The sequence below is a fragment of the Gallinula chloropus genome (genome assembly GCF_964237585.1).
Source record: "Gallinula chloropus genome assembly, chromosome: 2".
Classification (NCBI taxonomy): Eukaryota; Metazoa; Chordata; class Aves; order Gruiformes; family Rallidae; genus Gallinula; species Gallinula chloropus.
The window spans coordinates 101448676-101471216 of record NC_140086.1 but is presented as its reverse complement, the minus strand read 5'-3'; the positions used below and the strand labels follow the sequence as shown (position 1 = coordinate 101471216).

At 41.0% G+C, this 22541-nt stretch overlaps 1 protein-coding gene across 1 annotated transcript in view; it reads left to right on the top strand.

The window, feature by feature from the left end:
- COL15A1 (collagen type XV alpha 1 chain) overlaps window positions 1-22541 on the top strand; it is a gene marked incomplete at both ends in the record, with an annotated part of 180159 nt that overhangs the window by 15620 nt on the left and 141998 nt on the right. Inside the window, one exon of the mRNA XM_084260640.1 lies at window positions 21301-21377. Coding sequence (XP_084116766.1) covers window positions 21301-21377 — 77 coding nt within the window. The remainder of the gene's footprint in view (window positions 1-21300; window positions 21378-22541) is intronic.

The following is a 22541-nucleotide window of genomic DNA, read 5'->3' as shown; positions in this document are numbered from 1 at the left end:
AACCACAGTAATCTGTTTTTCTTAAATATACATGCCATTAACAGATAAACAACATTATTATTTCACAACAGCTATTACTAATCCAATAGGGAAGTCTACTAATCCAGTTTGAAGTCAGAAGTATAGCTAGGGATAAGGTCACAGTACAGATCAGCTGTGATCACTATACCTAGGAGAATCAATATTTCACTCTATAAGAGAAAAGAGTGCACAAGTAAAATTATGTCTGCAAGTTAAGCTAATGAAAAAAAGATACAGAATGGAGTATTTCCCGCTTGTGGTAAACTAGTCTTTTGAGTAAATTCTGGGTGCAATGCACTAATCAAACAGACTGAGTAGATTTGCTGGACAAGGAAAAATGATTGATAGTTCATTACTCATTTTCCTGTACTTATTCATGTCATAAATATGCAGTGCAAGATGGAGCACAAGCTTGGAAATATCTACTTAAATTATAATGTTTTGTGTTGTTTTCATTTTTGTCTCATGTGTGGGAAGACTTATGGCATGATCGGATTCTTGTGGTGTCCAAAACTGACCTAAATAAAGCAAGCTAGTGGCTTTTCCCTCTTCCTTTTGCTACTCCTAGCTTTACATGCATGCAAATTCCTCTTCCTGATCCTGGTTCTCAACTTCTATACAGCAGGTCAAATGTTCTTACTTGGTAGTGAGCTGGTGCAGCAGAAATGGACAGAATAGTTCTTTGCCAGTTTTGTGAACTCACAAAAGTGAGGTGAGTGTGAGAGCTGATGAAAGAGCATGGACAGAATTATACTGTTAGAAAACCTCATTTCTAGGCTTCAGCTTCACAGCAATTAAGTCAGACTATCTGACCATCTGCTGCCACTGATTGTGAATTCTTGTCCTTACCCTCTACCTGACTCTGAGTTTTTCCTGAGTCTTCAGTTGGGGACAACATTGGTATACACATTTAGCAAAGGCTACCTGGTTATTTAACTCTAAAGGGGCTACCAAATGAGCTGGTCCTATCCAATCAAAACTCATTTGTCCTATGGAAGGGGATGAAGTCCCCATAGCATGCACGAAGAATCTGTTGAGGAAGACAGTCTGGGTCCATCTGCTTCAAGCAAAGGCAAACCCATCTGTGGGATTGCTTTTACTCAAGGACCTTCATGCACTCCATGGCTGATGTGGAAGGATGGGGAAGTCTGATGTGTACCCCAAGGGGATCTGATTTGGGTGAGAATAGCTAATAAATTAAGTTGTATGATGTTAATTGCGAAATAACCCTGACGTTGTATGCCACCACTACTACATCTGCTATATCAACAGTATTACAGTAAGAATCACCCAAAGTGATGAAGGATGAACTTTGATGTAACCAAGAAAAGTGCAGTGATGATGGAACTAGAACTGGTCTTAGCAACCAGCAACTTTCTTGAAATCAACATCTTTGATCCGCAGATAGTTAAAACTGCCAAAAAACCCTGTCTTCCAAATGTATTTTGGGGAATACTCTTTCATTGATAGGAAATCAGATTGAAGAGTCCCCCTACTTTGGCTGATACTTCATGCATCAGATACAAATGTAAAAATGTGTTCATCCAAATTTAGTATTCTGAAGAGAATAATGAAAATTCCTCAGGTAAGAGTGAATATAGATTTTGATTCCATCAATTACTTGTCCATTTTCTACATTATTATTAAAATGAGTGGGGTTTTTTGCAGGTTCAGTATTTGAAAAGTGACATGGCATTTTGGGTAAAGCAGATTAAAACTTTTATTTTATATCTGGTTAGATTTTCAAAGTTTTTCCTGTCACCTTTGGCTTTTCAGTGAGTACTCTGAGACATGGTAAATTTTTAAGACCTAAAATTTCACCCATGAAGATAGCTTTCTGGATGTTGTGGCACAACAGTTTCATAAAATATAAGCTATTGTGCAGGGATCAGTATTTTTCTGAACTGCAGAAACAAACAAAAATAAAAAGGGAAAGTAGGCACTGACAGAAATTTCTGTATGCTGGAGGAGAGCATCACACATTCATCTCAGGTCTTGTTAGAATTGAATGCCAAAGAATGTAGGAACTTATAAATACCTAAATGATAAATGAGACTTACTCTAGATGAACACTTACAGTAGTTCCACAAAAGATGTTTGTAAAAAAACTTTTTGCTAAAATGCTAAACATCAAACATCATTATGTAGGCAGTAAAAAACCTGTTTAAACCTGTTTAAGTCTGGTTTATATTCAACGGTGGAATGAACTAGCAACTGAGCCAGCCACAACCACCCTTGTCAAATATTTTATTTGAGTGACTGCAGACGTTGCTTGTATTACACTTAAACTGTGTCGGTTGTGAGTCTTGAGTCAGACACTGTCTACAAAGGAAGTTCTCAGCCCTGATCTCACACTGCTGATCTTTGCTCCACAGACACTATTTACCATATTCTGCATTCAAAGTATTTTTTTGCTCCACTTGTTTTCTTCCTTTGGGCAGATATGTTGGATAGGAAGTACCCTGTATAAACAGCTTAATTGTAATAAAAATCGGTGAAAATCAGTAAGACTTTGGATGGCAGAAGATTGAGGCCTATAGGAGTGAAAAAAATATGGAGGAAGCTAACAGGTGCAGCAATCTATGAAGCAGTTTCATCCATCTGCCTATAGATGTCTCAGGTCTTGTGAGGACATTTTTCCAGAGAGCTTGTAAGGGCCCTTCTTTAGGGTGTCTGCTACAGTCTGGAGATAATTGCTGGTAACAGAGTAGCCATTTCCAATCACTGTCAACTGTTCCTTATGTTCTGTGCTTTGACTGCAAGATCTAGAGGGCAGCTATCAGAAGTAATAGTTTCTGCAGCAGCTTGTGCAGAAGAGAGCTGTCCAATGAAAAGACTAGAAGCATTTAACAGTGGTAGAGATGTGTCACAGGGCATAGGACCCAGTACCAAATGGAGTTTGTGTCCAGGTTTGAGTCCTGGTACATCAGTAGCCTCCACTCATCTCCAGAGAAGGAATGAAATCCTCCAGATCTAAGGCTTCAGGAAGGCCAGGCATGCTGAGAGAGTTCTGGGACTCTTAGTCAACAGGTTGGCCAGGAGGGCCAACCCAGGATGCGTCAAGCATGGCACTGCCAGCTGGTCCAGGGAGGGGATTGTCCCACTCCGCACTGCACTGGTGGGGCCTCAACTTGAGCACTGTGTGCGGTCTTGGGCGCCACAGTACAAGAGGGACACAAAACTACTGGAGAGTGTCCAGAGGAGGGCAGTGGGGATGGTGAAGTCTTATTAGGAGAGGCTGAAATCCCTTGCTTCATTCAGCCTGAAGGAAAGGAGGCTGAGGGGTGACCTCATTGCAGTCTATGGCTTCCTGATGAGGGGGAGCGAAGGGGCAGGTGCTGATCTCATCTCTTTGGTGACCAGTGATAGAACCCAAGGGAACAACGTGAAGCTGTATCAGGGGAGGTTTAGGCTAGATATTAGGGAGAGGTTCTTTTCTGAGAGGGTTGTCAGGCACTGGAACAGGCTTCCCAGGGAAGTGGTCACAGGACTGAGCTTGACTGAGTTCAAGAAGCATCTGGATGATGCACTCAGTCACATGCTCAGAGTTGGCTGGCCCTGTGTGGATCCAGAAGTTGGATTTGATGTTTCTTATTGGTCCCTTCTAGCTCAAGATATTCTGTGGCTTTTCTCTGGGGCTGGGACAGGCAGAATCACTGTCCCTTCCTGCAGGACCTGAATGTTGGTTGAGAAGCTGCAATACAGGTTTGCATATTATGCTGCACTAGAGAAGACAAAAAGGAGATTGACCCCTTTTTGATTTTGCAATTGATTGTTTGTAAAGTGTGCAGACTGAGAGGCTCAAGAGAGATCTTGAGATGGACCCCCTTCCACACTGCTTTCATGTTCTTAAGTGTCTGTACACAAATGCACATAGTTTGGGAAACAGGAGGAACTAGACCTCCATGAGTGATCACAGAATTTCAGTCATCAAGATGACTGGTATGGTGGGATGCTCACAAGGCTGAAATGTTTCAGTGGGTCAATAAAGGCAAATTACAAAAGACAGCCAGGAGGAACAGGGAGGGCAGCCTTCTATTGAAAGGAGATAAACTGTGTGCTTCTGTGACACAGATGACAGTCTGATTGAGATTTTGGAGTCAGGACCAGAGGAGAGGCCCGCTAAGGGTGACACTGGTGGGGGTCTGTTACACACTGTATGATGAGCTTGAAAAAATGGTTAAAGCCTTCTTTTAACTTAGGGGAAGTCTGTGGCTCTTAATGGGTAATTTAACCTCATTGACACCTGCTGGAAGTGTGACATGATGGAAAGTGAGCAGTGAAGACTTCTGGAGGATGTCAGTGATAATTTCTTGGTGAGGAATGGGCCAGCAGGAGTATTATGAAACTCAACAAGGACAAATGCCAAGTCCTACACCTGGGAAGAAAGAACCCTTTGCAATGAGTCCTGAGGACAGACTGGCTAGGGACAGCTCTGCTGAGGGAAACCCAGGAGTGTTGATGGACAGCAAGCTGAATGTGAGCCAGCAGTGTGCCCTAGCAGCAAAGAAGGACCATGGTATTCTGGACTGTTCTTGTATTAACAGGAGCAGTAGCTACAAGCTAGAAGGTCCAGGGAAGGGATTGTCCCCTTTTATTCAGCATTTGTTAGTCCATTTCTAGACTACTGCATCCAATTTTGCCCCCTATGTTACAAGAAAACATCAATTCTTCAGAGTGAATTCATCAGATGGAAAACAGGACAGAAAAGGGCTGGAGTGCTTGCTCTACAAGGAGAGGCTGAGAGAACTGGTCATCTTCAGCCTGGAGATGGGAAAACATCTGGGAGACCTAATAGCAGCCTTCCAATACCTAAACAGTGATCACCAAGAGGTTCTTCATAGTGGTGCAGGAAGATTAGTGACAACGGACATTAAGTTGAAACAAGCAAGGTTCCTCCTGGATAGAAGGAGAAACGTTTTGACAATGAGGACAGTCAAGCATTGGGGTAGGTTTCACAGGAAGGCTATGCATTCTGCATCCATGGAATTTTCATGTCCAGAATTAATAAATCCCTGAACAATGCGGTCTAGTGTCTTATCTGGTATCAAAAAGTCCTGGCAAATGTAACAGCTACTGCTGTGGCATAATCAAAACCCTTGAGTTTGTAAAGACAGTCTAGAAACACTCATGTGCTGGGCCATGCTGTTAAGTTTTAAGATGATCATGTTTGTTAATTATAAGATACTGAGGAATGGGTATAGAAATCCTGGTTTCTCTTTTTTTTTTTTTTTTTCTCCTCCTGATCTTTCAAAGACAGGGAACACACTATTCTAGCAGAGTAGCTTGCAGCCAAATGTGGTGCTGGTTATTTTGTCAAATAAGGTTGCAATTAAACTTGGTTGTTGGGGTTTTTAAATCAGAATCAAATCCTTTAATACATTACAAATATGTTTCCAAAGGAAATGAGGCTTAGACAATCCTCCTGCTTTTGTGTGTCATGTGGACATGTCTCCACGTCTACAACTTTTCTGTGTTTAACTAGTTTGTTGGCTTGTCTCAGCCATTTGATACAAGTGGAGCCTCAAGCAGATTAATTTTCTACACTTTTCATAGAAAGGCAGGAAAAGATAAAACTGATTTATTTAGTGGAAGCGGCTAGGAGGGAGCAGTGCGGGTCCCTGCAGTCTTGATTTTCCTTTACTTTTGGTCACTCTCAGGCATATGCTTCCCACTGCTGTTCTCTTCTTGCCTGTGTCCTAGCTACGTTAACTAGCAGCTTTCCCTGCACCCCCAAACGGATGTCTGTCTCTCAGTGAGAGTATGCTGACTACACACTGATCTAAAGTTTGGATGACTTATGCTCTTAACCAGTGTTTTTATGAGATGATGCTTATGACTTGTATTTTCTCTTTGCCTAACTATCTGATTTTTCTCTTCGCCACTCCACATCTTCCTTCTATCCTCTGATGAAAGAAATACTCCTGTTGTCCACCCCTTTTCTATCCATGTGCCAAAGAAGTAATGATTCAGGGAATTTCAGCCAAGCTTGATGGAGAAGCATAGACTTTTAAAGATGTTGCTCCAAGTTTTGTGATAATTGGATGAAAAAATTCCAAGTTCATGCCTACAGTGAGAGACAGGCAGTGAGATCGTCCACCTTTCAGGCAATCCAAGATGCAGAGACCATCTGGGCAAGTAATGCTGGTATGTCAGAGTGCCTGTAGCTCAGAACCAAGTTTAGCACAAGCACCTCTCCACAAAAATGACTGAGAAAGGTCGAGGTGACCTGGGAAGTAAGCTTAAGTACTGAGTCCTGGCAGGGAGAGGAACTCCAACAAACAAATAGTGGGGAAATTTGTGATTTTTTTTTTTAATATAATTAAACTAGTTTTAGAGTAAGGAGAATTACTGATTCTTAAATGTAATTTTCTCTAACAGAATTTAATAAAAACAGGCATTTTGCTAAAGTTCTCTAACAGCTGTGGTTTTTTATAATGTTTTGACATATTTTCAGCTGTCACTAATAGAGATAGAGTTTTCATACAATAGCACAGAATTTTGGGGAGTCTGTCATAGAGCAGCTAGGACTGACTGCTCTGTAAGGGAAATCGATCTGGAAGCGAAGAGTGATCGCAGCTCAGGTGACCTTGCTGACCAGCACCTGATCTGGAAAGCGGAGCAGGGTGCAGGTAAACAAGGACCACTGACAGGGCAAAGCAATTACTCAGATCAAGGGTCTATTGAGGGAACCTAGTCAGAAACAAATGGAGTCAGGTCTGGAGGTAAGCCTACAGTGCAGGGCCTGAGTTCAACCAAGAGACAAACTAACTGCAACATAGGTCCAAAGCCCATCCAGGAGGTAGCACCAGAGACAGGGCCACAGATAGGCACACCTGTGACATACCTCAGACTGAAACCCCAGGCATGATCTTTGATAAAATTCTTGGCAGACAGTGTGAGTGGTGGTCCCTGATGAGGCTGCTCAAGGCCCTGACAGTGTGTTACACATTTTTGCATCAAACTGATGGGTGGGTTTTAAATTAAAAGAAGAGCATCTCTAATGCTAAAGAACTTGGCAGTACTGGCTTCTACTCCATATTCTTATCAGAAGCTGCTTCTTAGCAACAGGTCAGGCTACAATGTTACGTAGGAAATTTTGAGGTGACCAGACCCTAATTGTCCTACTTTGTCTAGGCATACTTGTGAGTAGAAGTCATTTATCTGAGAGCTTAATGATTTAAGCTATTAAAAAAAATAATCTGATAAAGCACATTTGCATAAATTTATAACAAAACATAAACCTTATACATGCCAATAGATTTATTACTACTGCTCCATCTCTCTTTATATAATTTGGTTTGGTTTGACTTAAGAGCAGTTACCACTATCAGAAATAAAATCATCAGATCATTGTTTGCACTTCAATCACCTGAATATTGTATTCACTGTTACATAATGTTGCTATTGTCTTATAATTCTTTCATATATTTAGCTTGGTTTCTCACCATTTTGGGTTTACACTGTCACATGAAAGGAATGAGCAACTTAAAGGCAGACTAACAAAGGGACAATAAATCCATGAGAAAATGTTACTGAGGAGAGGAAGTTCATCTAACCCAGCTGCCAAGAATGAGGCAAAGTAACATCTGCATTGGATTATAATGCTGCAGGAAAGCTAAAATGAGCCTGTGCTGAAAGAGCCCTCTGTTAATCTTACTTGTTTTTTTCCATTTCTCCTTTGTTTACATTATCTTGGAGCCAAGGAAACACCAGTTTCTTTATTAGTAAAAGTACCATCCAGATGTGCAAACAAGTGCTTGTAAAATCCCACTTCTATGTATGCTAACATCAGGGCTAGCAACAACAACAACAAAACAAGATGCAAAGTTTAGGTATTTTTTTGAGAAGTCACCTCTGTAAACACAAACTTTAATTGAAGCAGCTACAATTGCCAGGAACTGACTTAGTGCCCTTTCTCCTGCTGTTCCTAGCACTTCTAAAGGAAAGAAAATTCCTGAGTAACAGAGTAGCAGCTCTGTGATCAGCAGGTAGCCTTGATCTGTGGAAGGACTTCATAAATCTGCATAGGCCTCTCTGTCAGTTGTGTGTCGGTCACACCTTGCTAAATGCACTCAGTTTCAACTTTAAAATGTAGCTTTTCTCCTGATTTTTGTAAGTTCACCTGTGAGTCAAAAATACAAACAAGATTTTTTTTCTTTGCTGATGTATTACCAACCATCAAAATCATCTCAAAGTAAATCCTTAAATACTGCAGGAAGATCTTGCCTCTAGTTAAGGCATCTCCCACATTGCTGTCATTGCTATCGCAGGTGTGACTGGTTGATATATACCACTGTCCTGGTTTCGGTCAGGATGGAGTTAACTTCTTTTGTAGCAGCGGATGGAATGCTGTGTGTGAGAGTTAACATGAAAGCAGTGCTGATAACACCCTGATGGTTTTAGTTGCTGTCAGATAGTCAAGGACTTTCTCAGCTCTTCATGAGAAAGGAGGGGCGAAGCCAGGACAGGTGACCCAAACTGGCCAAAGAGAGTATTCCATGCCAATTACATCCTGCCCAGGATATTGGGGGGCTGACGGGAGGAGGAGCAGGGGGTGGTTCCAGGATGCATGGTTTTTAGGGGACAGTCGGGTTCTGGGATGGCTCTGGGTGGCACGGCCTGAGCTGTGGGTTCGGTGAGAAACTGCATTGTGCATCAACAGCTTCATATATTTTTTTGCTCTGAAGTCCTGTTAGCATGGTTATATTTTATCTTTCTGCTATCTTAGTAAACTATCCTTATCCCAACCCACAGGCCTCTTAGTTTCTTGGTTTTGGGGTTGTTATTTGCCCCTTCCTTTTCCCTTCCCTTGTCTCTCACTACCCTCCTCCCCCCTCCCCCCCTTCCCCTGCTCTTTTCCTTTAAGGAGCACACAGCTGCGTGGATCTCTGCTCTCAGCCAGGGTAAAACCACGACAACTGCTCAGGTTTTTTGGCATTACTCAAGAAAACATAGAAGTTTGGCATGCAGGACTAAGCATAGAAGTCTTAACCTATAGTTTGGTTTGGTTTGGTTTTGTAGAATCAGAGAATGGTTTGGGTTGGAAGGGACCTCAAAGTTTGAGTTCCAACATGCCCCTGCCATGGGCAGAAGTGCCCTTCACTAGACCAGGTTGCCCAAAGCCCCATTCAACCTGGCCTTGAACACTGCCAGGAAGGGGACTTCCACAACCTGTTCCAGTGCTTCACCACACTCATAATAAAGTTATTTTTTTCTTAATATCTGTTCTAAATCTAGCCTCTTGGACAGAGATACCACTTGGTTTTGAACTTCATGCAGTTTGCATGGGCCCAATCTCTATAGTCTGTCAAGGTCCCTCTGGATGGCATCCCTTCCCTCCAACTGCACCACACAGCTTGGTGTCATTGGCAAACTTGCTAAGGGTGCACTTGATCCCACTGTCCATGTCTTCAACAAAGATGCTAAATAGTGCCAGTCCCAGTATCAACCCCCGAGGAATGCCACTCGTCACTGGCCTTGATTTAGCCACTGACCAAATCTGTTTGAGTGTGACTGTCCAGCCCACTACTTATCCACTGAGTGGTCCATCAAATCCATGTCTCTCCAATTTAGAGACAAGGATGTCATGTGGGAAAGTGTCAAATGCTTTGGATAAGTTTTGTTTTCCTCCAAGAAGCAGAACTGTTCTAGGAAGTCTCAGTCAAAAACACAGAGAGGATGAGAGAAACTACAAAAACCTGCCATGCTTTATTTTTGTAAAATAATGCTTTTCCTCCTTCTTAAAACTAACCTTCAGAAACTTAACTTTAGCTTTTCTTGACAACATATCCTGCTGGGTTAGATTGATTGTTACATATATTACTTGAAACCGCTGTTCATTTTAAAAAGGTTGATGTTTCCTTCAGTCTTGGATGACAGAAGGAGAAATACCTCTTCTGTCGTCTTCTGTTGCTCTGCAGTCCATACCTCTCATGCACAATCTGATCTAAAAGTAATGTGCAAAAATATATTTTTCCTCTTTGACTTTCTCTTTGCAAAGCATCCAATAAGAAGGTGTTTTCTTCTTTTTGTTAGTGTTTTTGTGTAAGAAGTACATGGAAGAAGTGAGTTTTACACTACTGTTGTGAAACATCTGAGATTTGTGGCTGCTCTCCATCTGAGTAAGATAGAAGAAAGCCATGAAAACCAAGTAAAAGGTCTATACATATGCTTTAGGGATGGTAAAATTAAAATTATTGTCAGCTGGTTGGGCTAGGCAACAATATGAATAGGCTAGCTTTTTAAAATGTATTATATGTAAGGAGTTGATGTTGAATGTCTTGAGGAGTACCTGAGAGTGTTAATATACTAGAACCCAGTTTATACTACAGTAGCAGGTATCAGAGCTGTACATACACACTAGCATGTGTAACTCTGGATTTTAGGCTTATTTCAGTTGTTCATATAAATGCAAGTGGAAACTTGAAGCATGTTAATTTAAAACTGATAAAAAGAAGACACTGAAAATGAATCACAAAGGATTTTTCTTCCATCTGAGAGCTGACTGGATTTCTAGAAGGCTTTAGGGATGTGCTGCTTGTGTGCTGAGGAGGGCTGCTTTTCGAAGCACTCATCTGAGTGTTAGCTCATGCCCTGAAATTGTCAAAGTTTAACAAAATATAAATTAACTAGGATTGCAATTTCATACCCAAGTTGTCTGCCTTAGGTTGTGTTATATGGAAGGCTTAAAATAATTCAACAATGTCTGGTAAAAAAAAAAAACCCAAGAAAAATCTTAGTAATCTATGCAAACTGTAAGTTGTTAGAAGCTAACAGTTGCACACCTTTAGTGAAACTGAAGGGCTAAAATATTGGAAGTGTCTGTGCTTGGCTCATTACTCAAAGCAGACTTCAGGACTGTGTCAGAACTGTGAGTAGGATGATTAAACTCCTAGTATGGCTCACTCTTCTGAGGTGGAGGTGGAAGTGATGTATTTTCAACAGAACAGAAGACAAGTCTCTGACGCAGTGGGACTGGATAACAGAGTGGATGAAATGGTTGAAGGGAAACAAATGGGACAAACTCTGTTTATAGTTTGAGAAGATGGGGAGGCAGGGAGGGAGTGCAAGCTGGAAGAAAAACATTTGAAATCAGTTGAGTCAGTGATGGAGTGGCTAAAGGAGTGGGACTCAGGACTGCAGGAAGTTAGTGTGTGCTTCTCATTGTTCAGCTGGTTTCTAAAGCAATGAAATAGGATGACAAGGTGTTCAGTATTCAGATAATATGAGACTGTATGTCATACAGGGATAAAACAGATGCTGAGTGACTTAGCACTGCTTAATTTGTTTATTGAGCAAGGAAAGAAATAATAATAAAGAATTTTGTAGATAAGTCATTATAAATAGACCTAAAATTGACCTAGATGGAGGATGTTGGCATGGTATTAATTCATTTACTATTTCTAAGTATTTTTTAAGTTTATTTCTTAGTAACCAAACAGTGTGTCTGGCAGAATTTTTAGCATCAAAACATAAGCCAAGTTTTTAGTTGTTTGCTTTTAACCCATAAGCAAAGTGAACCTCATCGCATCTCGGCAGTAAAGGGAGAAAAAAGAGAATGAACACTTCAGCAATTTCAGGTAGTGGGAGTCTTGATGAACAGTCAAGGCAGTTTAGACACTTTGGGCTAATCAAAGATGCACATGGCTTGTGCAGGGATGAGATTATCCCACTAGGCTAGTCCTCCTACTGATATGAAGGCAGCAGAACTGAACTCTGTGTCTGTTCTGAATGTACATGGGTCCATCAATGCACATATATTGCTCAGAGCAGCTGCTGCAGCGCAGCAGAACAGGCAAGAAGTGTGGTGGGAAGCAGCAACTGCGTGATGTGAGCTGTTCAGTTAAAGGATATAGGATACGAATCTCTAGGAAATCTGAAAAATACTCTACATCTACCTGAAGACAGTAGGAGAAATAAATGAACTATTACTTATCCAAATGTGTATTCATGGATGCCCTTGTTCTGGCCAGGCCAGAGTCAACCTCCCCAAGCAGCCAGCCCAGGTGAGCTGAGTTAACCGGAGCTGTTTCCACACCACCTGACATGACTCCCCCATAAAAGGGGCTGGTTGGGGGGGGGCACTCCTGGGTGCCTCCAGGGCAGTCCGAGTGAGGCCAGGGCATTGGGCCAGTCCTTGTGTTGTGCAGTACTCTGTCTTTGGGTCAATAAGGTACTCTGTGTTATCACCAGGTGTGAGTGTAATCTGCCACAGGCAGATTATTGTTATTAAGGTTATTGTTACCCTTTCACAGTGATTTTGTCAGCAAACTGTCCTTATCCCAACCCATGGAGGCTCTGTCTGTTTCTCCTGAGGGAGTGAGTGAGCCCTGCTGCTTGAGGCTCAACCACCACAAAAAACTACATAATCTGCCTGGCTAAAATACACAACTACTTTGGTCATTGGTAACTTCTTCTTTTCAACTTCTGATGATTTTTTTTGTTTGTTTCAAGAGCTGGCAGATGAAGATAATATTTTAATTTTATGTTGGATGATGACAATTTACAGTCTGTTTTGACAGAGAGTGCACACACTATTATGTGAAGCACTGCACATAGATATAGTCAGGCTTCTCTCTTTCCTGTTCTTTCTGCTGCTCTTCCCAGGCCTATGGTTATCAGTGTGTTGCTGGTGTATAACACCAGAACAGAATGCAGCAATGCATTTTGCACAGAGCTGTGCAGGGGAGTTACAGGCTACGTCTGAGGCTCTGGCAAATGCTTGAGGGACTTATCCCTGATGATATTAATGAGCACTTTGGACTTTGAAGCTATGAATGAGGATGACCTAAGGAGCATTGGTGTGGTTACTGGGGTTGGCTCTGGGGGTCTATGTTTGAAAAAAACAAACAAATAATGATTCAGTAACTGACAGGGTTGTAGCCATAATGGTCTCAGTTCCAAGGCTGCTGGTAATGTCATGGTTTAACCCAGTGGGCAGCCAAAACAACCATACAGCTGTTGGCTCACTCCCCATGCCCCTCAATGGGATGGGGGAGACAACTGAAAAGAAAAAAATCCAACAGATAAAACTCATGGATTGAGATAAAGACAGTTTAATGGGACAGAAGAGGAACATAGTATCAACAAAATGCACAGTACAGTTGCTCACCATCCAGAGCTGACATTCAGTTAGCTCCTGAGCCATACCACCTCCTGTCCAATCCCAAATTATATGATGAACATGATGTCATATGGTGTAGAATATCCCTTTGGCCAGTTTGTGTCAGCAGTTAGGGCTGTGTCCCCTCCCAGCTTCTTAGGCAGTTACAGCCTTCTTGTTGGCAGGATAGTATTGGAAGCTGAGAAGTCCAGGAAAATCCATAGCAACAACTAAAACCATGAGTCTATCAGTGACATTATTCTCATCCTAAGAAAATTAACCCTATCACAGCCAAAACCAGGGCAAGGTACCTTCCTGTAGACAGTCTAACTAGTGATAGTGGAGATACTGGGCACATAAATAACATGTCTGCTTCTTTCTTTTTTTTTTCTTTTTTTCCTCTCTTGGAAATATTAGTTCATTTAGTAACAATTTTGAGCAGGTTTTTTGTAAAGCATTATTGTGTGTTTTTGTGTGTTGAGCAACTGTTCCTTAAATAAAAAAATGGAAAAAAGTCAGACTTAAAACATGTGAATCATTTTGTTGCTCAAAGCTTATTTTGCCCACATCTTATTTTTAAGACCTATAACTAACTCTGTTTTAAGTCTTGGAAAGAATCAAGCACATGGGTAATGTGTTTATTTCTGCTCTGTAAGTGTGGGTGGTAGCTATCCTGTAACAGTCACAGGCATCATAAACGCACTTTCTATCCTTCTGGTATTGTGTGTTTCTTTTTGTGGTACTTTAATGCCTAGTTTTTCAGTCCCCTGCTCCCTTAATTAGCAGGCTCACTACCTATGGGCAAATTTCTTTTTTAACCTCTGTTGTCTCATCCTGATCAGGCATTACAGAGGTCACTTTGGAAATGAAGTTTGATATCCATCATAAATATATTTTATACAGCACAAAGATGATTAGATCAGCCTGCCAGCAAATGTATTCATTTTCCTGAGGCCATCATAAACAGTGTCCTTGCAAGTATGTGATGGCTTTTTTCTTTATTTACTTTATATCTTGCTTTTAGTTTTTATGTCCTGGATTATATTTAAAATTTTTAAAAACCATTAATTTAAAGCAAATGTATCTTAGGGGAGAGAAATATGTGTAAAATATAGTAATATGAATATAGTTCTACTGAAGGACTCCAGATATTGACAGCTTGTGTCGTGGTTTCACCCCGGCTGAGAGCAGAGATCCACGCAGCTGCCTGCTTCTTAAAGGAAAAGAGCAGGGGAAAGGGTGGGGGGGGGGGGGGGGGGGGGGGGGGGGGAGGGAAAAGGAAGGGGCAAATAACCCCAAAACCAAGAAACTAAGAGGCCCGTGGGTTGGGATAAGGATAGTTTACTAAGATAACAGAAAGATACAATGTAACAATGCTAACAGGACTTTAGAGCAAAAATATATGAAGCTGTTGATACACAATGCAGTTTCTCACTAAACCCACAGCTCAGGCCGTGCCACCCAGAGCCGTCCCAGAACCCGACCGTCCCCCAAAAACCGCGCGTCCCGGGGCCGTCCCTGCTCTTCCTCCTGTCAGCCCCCGATATCCTGGGCAGGATGTAATTGGCATGGAATACTCTTTGGTCAGTTGGGCCACCTGTCCTGGCTTCGCCCCTCCTTTCTCATGAAGAGCTGAGAAAGTCCTTGACTGTCTGACAGCAATTAACAACATCAGGGTGTTATCAGCACTACTCCCATTTTAACTCCCAAACACAACATTTCATCCGCTGCTATGAATGAAATTTACTCCATCCTGACCAAAACCAGGACAGCTTGCTATAAGACCTCATCCCCATGGCCAACACCTGAGTGAGACTGCTATCATTAGGACCCAGAGGAGTAGTGGAAGAGTGAACATAACACCAGAAAAGGGGTAGAAGCTGATAAATGTGTGTGTGTGGTGTCTGTTAAATTTTTAATTGTATTAATTTTTATTATCACATCTTCTCCTGTATGTAAATGCTCTACTATCCTTGAATTAGATTGTTAAAAATTCCAATATGCTAACGGTCTCAGAGTCACAAATGGCCAATGTAGGAAGGGACCTCTAGAAGTCATCTGATCCAACACTCCTGCACAAGCAGGATTAGGCTGGAGTAGGCTGCCCTGAACTATGTCTATCTGGATGGATTTTAAGTATCTCCAAGGATGGAGACTCCAAGAGCCTCCTTGAACAACCTGTGACAGCACTCCATTACCTCACAAGTGTCTCCTGATATTCAGAGGGAACCTCCTGTGTTTCAGCTTATGCCCATTCATTCTGGTCCTGTCACTGGGAACAACTGTAAAGAGACTGGCTTCATCCTCTGTACCCTCTGTGGTGGTTTGACCCTGGCTGGAGGCCAGATGCCCACCAAAGTCGCTCTGTCACTCCCCTTTTCAGCTGGACAGGGGAGAAAATATACATTGAGAGGCTTAGGAGTCAAGATAAGGACAGGGAGAGATCACTCTGCAATTAGTGTCACAGTCAAAACAGACTCAACACGGAATAAAGGAAAGAAAACTCTCATTTATTACGCTACACAGAGTCAGATAATGAGAAATACAAGCAGATTTTAAAACACCTCCTCCCCACCCCTCCCTTCTTAGCAGACTTCACTGTAGTCATGATTTTGTTCCCTTTTTCCCCTGCACATTGTGGCACAGGGAGGGGTGGGAAATGGGGGTTTCAGCCAGTTCCTCATGAGTTGTTTTCCTCCTTAGGAGGTAGGGTGCATTCCTCACACCCTTCCCCTGCTCCAGCGTGGGGTCCCACCCACAGGAGGCAGCCCTTCACAAACTTCTCCATTGTGAGTCCTTTCCCATGGGGCTTCAGCTCTTCACCAGCTGCCCCAGCGTGGGTCACTGCTGTGGGGTGCACTCATAAATCATAGAATGTCTCTCAGTCTCTCAATCCCAGACTGCTCCAGCCTGGTCCTCCATGGGGACCTTCAGACATTTATGTAAATTGATAGGATCTCCCCAGAGCCTTCTGTTTTCCAGGTTGAACAATCCCAGCTCTTCCAGTACTCCTCACAGAAGATATGCTCTAGTCCCTTAATCAACTTCATGGTTCTATGTTGGACTTTCTCCAGTATGTTCATATCTCTCATACTGGGGAACCCAGCACAGAACTCCAGGTATGGCCTGAGCAGAAGGGAAACGTCACCTGCCTCAATCTGCTGGCAACATGAATGACCTGTAAGCCATCCAGTGATGTCTCCATGATTCTGACAAGATTGAAGTCCCGCAGCTGCACACAGATTTCTAACTTATGTTTATTCCCCATGCTATATACATTCACGTACATGCACTTCAGAGAGGCGCTCCAGAATCCCCGTTTGCTAGTTAAGGTCTGGGTTTTTTTTCTAATGATGTTACCTTGCTTACATACAAATGCTGAAGGTGCCCTGCCTAAGCCTTGTTTTGCTGATTTTGTGTTTCCTTTCTGACACTTCACCTCATGTCCTTTTCTCATCAACCCTAACTGTTTCTCCCTCACCAGGCTACTGGTAACTTTGTTCCTCCACTGTCTTTCCTAGTTTAAATCCCTTCTTCCCAGGTCAGTAAGCAGTGGATCCTGTCTCTCCCAAAGCTCGTTGATTTATTAATTACAGTTTAAAAGGTGTGCTGCCTCTTTGCCCATAAACAAGATTCTGAGTGTAACAACTAGACCTGGAAAAAACTGTTGCTGCGTCCTTTGCTATCATGCACATGGTATAAATACCAGATTTCATCCTGATAGTTATCTTGATCTGTTGTATATTTAGGGCAAGTATATTGCGTAAAATCCTCACACTACAGGCATCTGAAAACCTTTTTCAAGACAACCAGATTTTTAAACTTTTTTAAGCAAAGTACTTGTTCTTCTACCTGTGAAGGTGGGTTATCACAATGATTTACAAAGTAGAAATTTGAGACAATCTAATGGTGATTAAAGATTTGGCATTTGCCTCGCCTTGTGGCTGGCTTACAAAGTAGGATTTTATTTTTCTGAAAACCCCTACTTCATATCAACCACTGAGACAAAAGGGTTGTCCCAGTATAGGAGAGCGTGCGTTTTACAAGTTATCTCAAGATTGTGTAAAATGTAGTCAGAGACCTTGGGTCAAGTGCTCTAAATATTCTTAAAAGAAATTATGTAAGGGTCAAGTTAATTTGCACAGAATGGGGAGAAGGATTCTGGTGAATCTTTTTTACTTTTATAGCCTGTGTTAGACTGTGTGTATATGTATGTAGGAGAAAATGTTTCTTCAGCTCAGCTGAACATGGAGAACAGACAGTAAAAGTGCTGCATATAATTCTTTCTGGGCTTATTCATATAAAAGGAATGTATGACATTTAGTCTGAATAGAGCCTTTCAGTGCAATGCAAGTACTTAATATAGTTAAGACATTTAAAAAATATAGTTTAAAACTTTGTACACTTCTCATGATAAATTAATATGGCAATAGGATCAGTGTTGACATGCAAATGAGTTTAAATTAAAAGCAGAACATGTTATTATGCTTGGTTTTACAGTTGTCTGATATGTTGCACTGTAATTTAATTTCCTTGTTCAGTTTCTGAACACTGATCACTTTGAATTCTGATTTTGTCTCTCACTCCGATATAATAGATTTCATTAGAAACAGTTCAGCCCCTTTTCAGTGGTCTGTGGGGACAGGACAAGGGGCAATGGCTGCAAGTTGCAGCACAGGAAGTTCCACACCAACATGCGGAAGAACTTTTTCACAGTGAGGGTGACAGAGCCCTGGGACAGGCTGCCCAGGGGGGTGGTGGAGTCTCCTTCTCTGGAGATATTCAAGACCCGTCTGGACACCTATCTGAGTGATATGAGCTAGGGAGCTGCTTTGGCAGGGGGGTTGGACCTGATGATCTCTCGAGGTCCCTTCCAATCCCTATGATTCTGTGATTCTGTGACCCCCATCAAGTAATTGGTTAATAGCAGTAATATTGTTGTGGTTTAGAACACCAACCTAAAATTTGATAGGGGTATGCTGACATCCCGCAGGTGTAGAATGGTTGCAGTACAAGAAATGTTCTGCAAGTAAGTTCATACTCAATTCAGAAAGCAGACAAGTGGAAGTGGTGTATAAAAGAAGCTTTTGAAATCACAGAGAGCATGGGGAAAACAGAATGGACAGTGAAGAAGTGATTTCTCTTCAGTGTAGGAACATGGAGGCATCAAAGAATATCAGCAGGACCCAAGTTGAAAACAAAGAAGCATAACTGAGCAGTGGACCTCCTTGCCAGAGGATACTGTGAATGCAAAACACTTAATACATGCTCATACATTTGTTAGAGAAATCTAACAAAAAGAGAAATCTTCTTTTCCATAATGGCTCTTAACTCACTTAGGCCTTGGTGCATAGTTTCTCTAACACTAATCTTGCACAAGAATATTTTAATGATTCTTAAATCTTATGATTGTAGAGGTTAGAAATGTAGAGGCAAAGAACTTTGTGTTGCAGTCAGGAGGAAAAAAATCAATATAGCACAAAAGATGATCAGAGGTATAGTACCACCCAGACAGATTAACTCAGTGAACAAGTAACAACTGCAATGGCAGAAATTTAGTCTACCATTTCAAAGCTTAAGGAATGCAATCAGTTGACAGAGCTAAGGAAAGTAAACAAAACTTCTGCCTGGAAAATGGAGATGTTAAGCCAACAAGAAAACTCCAGCTTAGTTGAAGACAGCTGGAGACAGTACTGAAGGAAAGTCTTACATCCTAATTTGAGCATTTATGTCCTGCTGTGTTTGAAGAGGAAGAGACAAACAGCAATGCTAAAACCGAGTGTTGGATGTGTACAAGTGTAACTCTCCTTGTGGGGAGCAAGATAGAGACAGACAGACAAATAGAGCAGATATAGAGAGCCTGTTGGTATCTTGCAATTCTTAGGACTACTAGTGAACACTAGGAACTCAAGAAATCTCAAGGGATGGGGTAATAAACTGTATTTAGAGATTCCTCCACTGATGTCCATTTAAAACTGGTGGAATGCAGAGGTCAAGAACATGCTTAGCCTTCCTTTCCTTTATCCAGTAGAACATTGCCCAGACATTCATGTTAAAATATCCAGCAGAAACTAAAGGCTTTCTCAACAGCATTCCATATAGATCATATGCATGGACAATGTGTTATCTGTGGGAGAGAGAGAGGTGTTACTTACTGTTTTCTATGGGTTTTCTAAAATCAGAAGAGAAATCCATTGAATTGGAAACAATAAAAGTTGGGTTTTTTTTAACAGAGGCTTTTCATCTTATGCTATAAATAATCTGTAATAAATAGTCATCTAAATTTTAAAAATCCAGATCCTGATCATACATTTGCCTCAAATATGTTGGTCTAGTCTAAGGCATCAAAGCAGATGTAAGTTTTGAACATGTATACTAGACAAAATCTATACTGCAACAGTGGGCATTATGCAGGTAAGCCTCTGACATTTCATGTATAGAGAGAATGAAGAAATAGTATTTAAAGAAAGAAGCTAGTTTAAAAATAGTTTGATATGATTAATAATGGCTCTTGGTAGGTATTTGTGGTGGTGTAGCCCTTCCTCCATGTAGAAAAACTCAATAGTGATATTTTTTCCAGACCTCATATATTACTATGGAACAGAAAAAGGTGTGTGGGGGGGTGTCCTTAGTCCTCTGAGGAAGATAAAACAATGTGTTTATAAGGAGAAACTTGTCATTCAGCGGAAGGTACATAGTGAACAATGCTGCTCTGTGGCTCAGCTAAAAGTATACCTGAAGAGAGCTGACCTGTTGTGGTTTCTAACCTAAAAGGGCAATCTGGGACAGGATAAAAGGTTAGCCTTTAAATCCTTAATCTCTGTATTTCCTTATTTAATTAAAACAAACCCCAAAATGTCAAATAAAGCAAAGTACCCAAACTGAAGCATTTTATTAATGGTATAATGAAATTCCTGATTCTGTTTATCGTCTGGTATTGTTCTTTCATTACTGAAAAAAGCCTTTACTCCTGTCTGTTCCCTGTACTCCATCCTAAGCAAATCCCTTTTTAGCTTAGAATCTTCTAAAGTGGTCATAGGCACCAAAAGCCCACTGATCTCTTTCTACATGCAAAGCTTTCCAGGCTCCCTCCTGTCCCAGTCAAAAGTGACAAATGCAGTCTTTGTTTAAAATCTCGTGACTTAAAAACTGTCTGATTAATCTCAAATTTATTCTTCCAAAAATTCTTTCTTGAGCAAGAATTGGCTTTGAAGAGCTACATGTGGAAAAAAGACTTTTCATTAAGGAAGGAGGGAGGGGTAAAATAACACTTTTAATGGAAACTATTAGAAATGCTTAGCTACAGGATGTCTAGAACAGACATATGTACAGCTGCTGAGGTAGATACTCTTAATTTACATACAGGGTGTAAATCTTTGTAAAGAGAAGTATTAGAGAATTTGTCAGAGAAAAGGGAGTGTTTCAAAATGTCTATATAGGTGACAACAGACAGTGCACCTCTCACTTATATGTTGTAGTCTAGCTGTGATGGCTTTGTCCTGCTCATATCTTAATATTTGTTTCTGCTAAAGTTTGGTTAAAATGGCCAGAGAAATGTCTTATTCTATATATGAATGCATGTCATTGGCTAAATAATGCTGAATGGAAGGATGTTGGAGGTCATGTTTTATTGGATAAGCAAATGGAGGTTAGAAGTGGGGGGTGGGAGGGGGAGCAGGGTAAGCTAGAGAAGCTATGCTACTGTCTGTCAGGGTACACAGTAGTTAGAGACTGGATAATGACAACATTGGGATGATATGCAACAGTAATGGGTGTCCATCAATAAATAAAGTATGAAGTTTTCAGCAGTGGTATGACAGGAAAGTCTACACGGAGTCAGATTTCAGAGCTGGAGCACTGAATCGCAGTGAGTCACACAGAGAGCCTGAGAGCTGCCTTTGTTCCACTTGTGTCTGAACGCTGGAGGAGAAACAGCAGGCTCCAGTTTTTATTAATTTCTTATTTTCATAAATGTAAAACTCATATGCACAGAACTTTTTGCTCACTTGAGGTCTTTCAGCTGACTTTCAAAATATGCTGTCATGGTAAGAACTCTCACCTCTAGATTTTACTTTTTTCTTTTTCCCCCTCCTGCTTCTGTTTTACACTCTGGTCTTATTCTTTCCCACCCCCCTTCTCTCTTTTTTTTTTTTTAATGTGCACACCTGCTCCAGGCATGCCTGGTGGACCTGGGACTTGCTGCTCTTTGGCTTGTCAATCCGTGCTGGTTCAGCAGCTCAGATAATAGAAGGTAAGACTTCTCCAAATCGTGCCTATAAATCGAGATTAAGGGTTAGTTTTAAGATATGCTTTCCTAATATGGAAAGAGACTCTACATTTCAGATCGTCATTTTCTCTGCTGCTTACTGCCCTTAGTTTCATATAGGGAAGCTGCTGTATGGTAGGAGATTAAATTGCCATTCATTCTGGAAAATGAAACATAAAGATGTCGGTTCCCCAGCTGTAAGGCAGCCTATTATGCCAGTTCTCTCAGTATTTCTTCAGCATGTAATAATAAACAGAATGTACTTCAAAGAAATGGAGAATACTGAACAGTTCTGGGTACATCACGTCAGAGAAAGGTAGCAGAAAGCAATTCGGATAGCTGTGTGTCGCTCTGGAGATACTGGGAACATGCCAGGCACCATGTGAGTGCAAAAACACAAATGTGATTCTTGTTCCAGTGCACAGAAATTTCTCTGGGTCTGAGCAAATTGTGATTTTCAGATCTTCTGAGTTAGATGTTTAGTTTCACCAGCCTAGCCTTTACAGACTTTCCGTTAAAGTCTTTCTGTAATTGCAGATTGTATGTTCTTGTAACAGAGCCAAATCCTTCAGCATCTCTGGAAGACAGCTTCAAATTTAATTTGAGACACACCATTGATTTAAAAGTTTACATGTGATTTTGAGAAAAGAAAAAAAGCTTCATATATTACTTCTCCATTATGAGCAGTGGCACTTATGTCAAAAAGAGGGTTTTACTATCTAATCAAAAGTAGTCTGGTTTTGTTATGTAAATGCCCCCCCTACTACATGACAGGAGTATTAAGGGAAGTAGGTATTGCTAGGTATTGCTAGGTATTGCACATGAAGATTTTAATGTTAGTCAGACAGGATTTTTTCCTTTTTAACTGACACTGCTGTAGAATAGATGATGAGCTAAAGCTCTTAGTAGATCTTTCAGTAGGAGGTCACAGATTAGTTATCACTAACAAATGCTGTAAGTGCAGATGAGAAATGTGTTATGCTCATATAATAAAAATTATATTTTATTATAGGTAATTAAGAAAATAAACTGAAACCAACTATTGAAATGAGGAAAATGCTACTGTATGTCTGAATAGTGACAGATATACAATATATTGCATATATATTAGAGGTAAACCTGTTGCATCAGGAAAAAATGTTTTTCAGA